Consider the following 7544-nt stretch of genomic DNA (forward strand, 5'->3'; position numbering starts at 1 on the left):
AGTGCCCCAAATTTTGAAATAAAATAAATTGAATGAAAATTGAATGTGATTAATAAATTGCAAATCATGAAGTATTTGTAATAATTATATAAAATCAAATAACTAATAAGTTACATAGTTCAAATCGAAAAAAATTAATGGTAATTAATTAATAGTTTGAAATTATATAATTACCAATAATTAATAGTTTGAATTTGTGTATAATTACCTTAATCTGATAGGAAAATTTTAGGGTAAAATACATTTATACCTTCCAAGTTTGCTAAAAAAACACTTAGGTATCATTTGACTCGGTTTTTTTTCTGTCTTAAAACCTACTTTTAAGTTAAAGCTGAAATTTTGAGTTTTAAGCTAAAAATGCTAAATGAGGTTAAATGTTTTTGTAGAAAATTTCGAGAAGGTAATTAAATGTATTTTATCCAAAATTTTACTTTTGAATTTGAATAATACAAAACTGAAATGAACAAGAATAATTATATACAATTAAAACACAATTCCTATAGTACTTATCTAAAAGTGAGAGATATTCATACCCTTAAAACTTAATTTGTCATGATCCTTTTAGGGGTTGTCTAAATGATCTATGAGAAAATTTGAGTTAAATAACATATCATCCAATCACATTGAAGATAAATGAGTTGAAATTTCTATATTTTACTTATTAATTTATTTATAACAAATCTGATTGGTTCTTTGAATTGTGCGTTAATAACTCACATAGATTATTTATACAATTTTTTTTTATAACAAACATTTATAATTTGCAATTTAGTTATTTATATTTTATAAAGAACTGAAATGTTTCAAAACCTGCTATTTGGAATGCACCGTATTAACACCCATAAAAGAAGATTCCAAAATTAAATTGTTTTTGTTACAAGAGGAAAAGATTCCATTATTAAATGAGAAACCTAATGGTAATAATTAATATATTCCATAATTGTATTTTGCGTAATGGTGTAAGACACAATTTGTAAGACACGATAAGGAGGAGTGTACACCAGGCACGGCACTTGCATTGTAAAAGTTTGATCGGTCACAAAATTGGTTGTGCTTCGTTCGTGGATGATCTTGCCACCAAGAACTGCTCTCTTAGGGCCTGTTTGGTTTGAGAAAACATTTTCTGTTTTCATTTTCTAATTCTATTTTCTGAAAATGATTTTCATTTTCAATTTTTTGATATTTAAAAAACATGTTTGGTTTAACTTCTTATTTTTCATTTTCTGAAAATGAAAACATAGGAAATGTGTTTAGTTCAACTATTTCTAAAAAATTTATAAAATATATTTTATATAACAAATATATATTTTTACATTATTAGTGAAAAGCTTATGAAATGTTTTTATATAAGTTTCAATATATATATATATATTGAGAACCTAAGCAGAATCTGAAAAACTGAATAGTCTTTGAGCCCTTGGTGATTGTGCGTAACTCCGTTCGAGAATTTGCTCCCAAATCTTCCAGGACTGCTTGCAATTCACCACAGTAGGAAGAACAGAGTCAGAAAGAGACGAAAGAAGCCATGTAAACAACGCTGAATCTTGCTGAATCCAGTTCGTGTAAGCTGGATTCTCAGTAGCGCTCACTCGATCTTCTTCAGAGAGAAAACGAGGAGGAATTTCTGGATCTTTCAGAAAGCTCTGCAATCGATGAGAACGAACAACGCCTTCAACAATTTGGCGCCAGGAACGAAAATTCGTATCATCAAGCTTGATCGAAATTTTGTGTGCTAAACCATTGGTAACACTGTGTTGTGCTCCTGGATTTGCTGGAATTTCAGCCATGGTTGAAGAAGAAGAAGAAAATCACAAGAATCGAAGAAGAAAATCACAAGGATCTAACCGTGCTCATGATACCATGTTGAGAACCTAAGCAGAAACTGAAAAACTGAATAGAAATTATCATTGAATCAAAGGTGTGATTACAAGAGTGAGTCTCAGTATTTATACTTGAGAGAGTAGCTTGCTAAACAAGCTATCTAGCCTAACCATAGTTCTAACTGAACTAACTAGAGTTGACAGCTGGCTAACCAGGGTTAACAACTAACCGCAACTAACTATAACAAACTCATAACAAACATTGAGTTTAACTGCCTTATACTCTAATAATATATATATATATATATATATATATATTAACGAACAATTTGTAACAACAAAATTTGCTCAATAAATTTTTTTTATGTTAAATTGCTCTTGCAACTCCAACCTGGGTGTGGTGAATTTCAAAGGTTATTCCAAAAGTGTGACTTCACATTCTAAAAATTTAAACAGTCACTTTTTACTACTGCGTCTGACACATGTTGGGTTACTTTATAAATCTTTAATGTCATTAAGGATCTATAAGTATATAATATATTTATTTGATAAAAAAAAATATACGTTTGTTTATATATTTTAATTTAATTTATTCTGATGCAGCAAAAATATATTTTAATGTAATATAATTTTCTAGTACCCATCAGATATTTACGTATTTTTATTTTTTTCAAAGAACGTATATGGTTAATATATTTGTTAATACCTTTACAAGTTACAACGTATATTGCTAATATATTTGTCTACAATACCTTTACTAATATATTTATTTATAAAATTATAGTACATATTTAATATTAAAAAAACTCTAATGATCTGATCCCATCATGGATGTGAGCGAGTAAAAAAACCAGCACCAATAATTTTATGCAAGATTCTAGATTTCATAGGTTGCACTAAACGACAGCTTTATATGAGAAATAGAAGAAATTCTATTTTGATATGTGCCAGAATCGAACACGCTACGTGGAAGAAGAAAGAAGCTGTTCCTTCACTTATTCACAAAATTGCCACCGTGTTTCTGCCATTTTCATTTCCAAAGTGTTCAACTGAAAACGTAGAAAACAACAATATTTTGTTTTCAAAATTGGACCCGTTTCCGGAAACATTTTCAGTGAAAACATTTTCTCAATTTTGAACAAACGCATTTTCAACTATATTTTCTATTATTGAAAATGAAAACAGAAAACAAGCAAACCAAACAGGGCCTTATATTTTATTTTATTTAATTAAAATTTATCACACAATGTTTTCTATTATTGAAAATGAAAACAGAAAACAAGCAAACCAAACAGGGCCTTATATTTTATTTTATTTAATTAAAATTTATCACACAATGAAATTGCTTAAAGCTTAAATTTTGAATTTTAATTCGCATGAAAACCAATGTTGTCCCGCACATGACTTAATGTTTTAATCGTGTCTGTTCATAATTAAATCCATTGGCTCATAATAACTCTTTTTTTTTTTAACATATAATAACTCTTCTTACTCTCTCATATAAAAGTTTCATTCTCATATAATACATCATATATATTTATGTGATGTATCTTATGAGAAAAGTTACCTTATGTGAAAAAATGAGAATAAATCACAACCGTTAGATCTATTCATCAACGGTCAAGATTAAAACATTAAGTCATGTGACTTTTTTAAAAAATCATATGATATTTTAAACTGATCATGTAACAATCACATGACCATTAAATTCTTTTAATCTTAACCGCTAATTGTTAGATCTAACGGTCGTTATTTATTCTCATTTTTCTCACATAAGATTACGTTTCTCATAAGATACATCCTCATATATATATATATATCCCCATATAAATATATATGATGTATTATATGAGAATGAAACTTTTATGAGAGAGTAAGAAGAGTTATTATATGTTAAAAAAAAGAGTTATTATGAGCCATTGGATTTAATTATGAACAGACACGATTAAAACATTAAGTCATGTGCGGGACAATATCTAGTGTGAGAGAAGTTTCTCAATCCCTCTATCACTCTCAGCTTCTCACCCCGAAAACCATAATCGTTATCATTCTCTTATCTCTCAGCCTCTCACCTTCTAATCATGCGGCCTTCACTTCTCATTTTCCAAGCACCAACGACCTAGATCAAGTCTCACATCCTCTTCAAAGCAAGATCCTCTCTCATTTTCCCACTCTCCCATTTCATCTCTCTTGATCTTTGTCGAAAAAAATGAAAGCTTTGTTGCACGACGTTGTAGATCAAAGAAGTAAAGAACATTCGTGCCTTATCCTCTGCCACATGCGTGTACCAACGATGAGATCAACAACTTTTGGTGGATGTGCACGTTGTCATCATCTCTGATCACACCGGCCACTGTAACAAGATCCACAATCTTCAAGATGCTCTTTTAATTTTTATGATAAAGTTCCTCTACAATTTGTTCTTTTGTTGTATTGATGAGGTGTTGTGGTTATTATTATTGTATTGAGGTGAAATTATCATGAAAAGTTCCTAACTTCTTCCATCTCTTCTCTTTTCTGCTATGAACCTCGTGTTCTCCTTTTTTTTCTCTGATCGGTCACCGTTTAACAGATCTGATGCACCCGAAACTCGCAAGGATCAAACTCGAGCAACCCAGTGTTACTATCGGACGGTGGTGGTCCTTGGCTTGGGCCTGATTTCACTTGTCCAAAATCGAGTTTTGTGTTGAACCCGCCCGTTGGACAGTCTTAGTTTATGGTATTTCATATTTTACATAGGAGCTTGGATTTTAGTTCGAGTTGAAAAGTCACATTATAGTAACATGCGGGTCCACATTTTTTACGGAGTGAATGTTTTTCTATGTTCAAGGGGAAGCCCTCTACCATGCACAAGTTTTTTTTTTGTGCAACCTTGCACAAGGACCATTTCACCTCCTATCTCAAGTTATCCAATTTTTATAAATATTTAAATTTAGGCTAAAAAGAATTTTTGGCCCCTGATGTTTCAAGTTTGTGCAAATTATGCCCCTACTCTATTTTTGTCGACGTTTCTACCCCTCATGTTTTCAAACAGTGCACCGTCTACCCCTCCGTCAGTCAGGCTTTCTCAGGAGAGGTTCCTGAGTGGATTGGAGAGATGAAGAAGAGTATATGAAGTTGATGATGATCAAGGAAATTATATAAATTAAATTTGCTAGATGTATATATCAATTATGTATGTAACTGAACTGGTTAAATGCATGTTTTGCTACTTACAGGTCTTGAGTTTGACTCTCCCATGCCCCATTTTTCCAATTTCACTTGCAATTTCCACGTGGCAGGTAAAAAAAAAAAGCTAAATCAGCTCATTCCGTTAGTTTTTTAACGTCTGACTGGCGGAGGGGTAGACGGTGCACTGTTTGAAAACATGAGGGGTAGAAACATCAACATAAATAAAGTAGGGGCAGAATTTGGACAAACTTGAAACATCAGGGGCCAAAAGTGCTTTTTAGCCTTAAATTTAAAAATCAAAGTATTTCCACTTTTGGCCCAAATCTATCTTAAATAATGTTAAGACCTCACTCCACCACTTCTCCACTACCCTCCCTACCGTCAACCTCCTCCACCTCCACCATAGCCACCACCACCCCTTCTCCACCCCTGTGGAATTCATCCTTAGCACCACCAACATCTTCTTCAACCGCCGGTGATGGCGTGAACCAGAATGGAAGCACCACTTGTTTGCATGTTCCCGAACTCAGCCACCCTTCCACTCGCTGGAATCTGAAACAACAACCATGGGCTCAACACCACAAACAACACCACCGGCCCCCAATCAGCCATCGAAGGATCTCAAAACGAACCCTAGAAATTGCAAGAAGAGACAATTTCAATTTTGAATTAGGGATTTGGGGGGACATTGAACAAAATTAGTAGCCCAGTACTCACGTTCAACCGATCACCAGACCCCTAAATCGAAGCAATACTTTCAGCCTCCAATCACTCAAAACCCCATTCACGTCGTCACAACTTCATCCACAAAGCCTCGTCGCTATCGTTGAATCCCAATTATGACCGCTGAATCAAGCAAACACGACAAAAGTTGAGCCACCGTGACATGCTTCTCGGACCACCACGCCTGAACTGAAACCACGCCGCGAAATGCACAACCCTTTCGTTGCTCTGCACCATGGATCCACCGTCTCTGCCACTGTTCTCTTTGGTTAGTTCTCTCTCCCTCTCTCTCAATTCGTGATTGCTTCTCTTTGGGCCAAATTAACACTCTTTTCTAGATCTATGTGTTCCCTCATTCTCAGTTCAAGTTCCCAAGCCTCCGATTCATTTGTTAACCATAGGGATGGAGATGAGGTGGTGGTGGTTATGGTGGAGGAAGTTGACGATAGGAAGGGTGGTGGAGAAGTGGTGGGGTGGAGTCATAATATTAATTAGATATATTTGGGCCAAAAGTGAGAACACTTTGATTTTTAAATTTAAATATTTATAAAAACCGGATAACATGTAATAGGAGGTGAAATGGTCCTTATGCAAGGTTGCAGAAAAAAAACTTGTGCTTATTATAGGGCTCCGTTCAAGGGTCATAATGTTTTTATTATTATATTAAATTAATAGGTTTTTGAGCTATGTAAAATTTTTGAGCATAAATTGTTGGGAAACAACACAGCTGAAGAAAAATAAAACACAATCACAACACAAGAATATTACGTGAAAACTCCAAAACCGGAGAAAAAACCACGACCGTTGTCTAAGCCGACAACCATAGAATTATCACTATGTGAAAATTATTAAACACATAGACTTCTCTCACTCTCACCCCAGTACAACCACACTCTCACAAAGCAAATATTTAAACTAAGTCAGATATAAGCTTAAAATGCAACTGACCGGTACATCTAAAAACAAAGAACCTAGGTCCAATATATATCATTGGTCTCCCCCTTCCTTCACAACACTAAGCGATGTGAGACTTCTCCAATAGCTAATTTTTAACCTCCTTCTTTATTTTAGAAACTTGGCAATGTGGGACTTGACAATCAACCCCAACAATCTCCACCTTGATTGTAAGAGTTACATCTTCCGCTTACATTGTCTATACCGACAATCATACTCCACCATAAAAGAGTACACTTCACTTGGAAATAAACCATCCCAAGAATTTTCTTCACTTGGAACTAAACCATTCCAAGAATTTCCACATGTCGAAACCTTGCTGAAATTTTATGGTGCAACTCCCATGTTGGCTTCCAGGAAGTTCTTCAGCCATCGACACCTTTCACCACACACCTTGCATCAATGCCAACCAATGCCCGTGTGTTGTTTCTGAATCCACAAGCAATAACTTGTCCTTTTTCCATGGTATAGCGGAAAATACCATAAGGACAAACTTTATCTTCTAGATGAGATCATCACCACCATCTCCCAGAATAAGGGAGACAATGCTAGCACTTACCTCAGAGTCTTTTTTAGATACTGCTCTACCTGGACAATTTCTCTTCACATGCCCAGACTTTCCACATTTCCAGCACGCCAGATTCTTTGTAAGGATCTTCTTCCCATTAGCCCCACCTCCAGTTAGCAATATTGAGCTTAATGAAGTGCTTTCATCATTTTTCATTCTCCTTTCTTCCGAAATAATTTTAGTTGTAACTTCTTCGAAACTCAAACTTTCCTTCCCATACATCAAAACAGGTTTCAGATGAACATAGGAAGATGAGAGAGACAAAATGAGCCTTAATGCTTTATCTTCATCATCAATCTCAACTTTAA

General features: G+C 34.3%; 1 protein-coding gene across 1 annotated transcript; it reads right to left on the reverse strand.

Annotated features, from left to right (window-relative positions):
* Positions 1 to 5456: 5456 nt before the first annotated feature.
* Positions 5457 to 5603, reverse strand: LOC130712485 (uncharacterized). Its single transcript, XM_057562315.1, has one exon. It carries the CDS (start codon positions 5601 to 5603, stop codon positions 5457 to 5459), a length of 147 nt encoding a protein of 48 aa, XP_057418298.1.
* Positions 5604 to 7544: the final 1941 nt, after the last annotated feature.

The sequence above is a fragment of the Lotus japonicus genome, chromosome 4, assembly GCF_012489685.1.
Source record: "Lotus japonicus ecotype B-129 chromosome 4, LjGifu_v1.2".
Classification (NCBI taxonomy): domain Eukaryota; kingdom Viridiplantae; phylum Streptophyta; class Magnoliopsida; order Fabales; family Fabaceae; genus Lotus; species Lotus japonicus.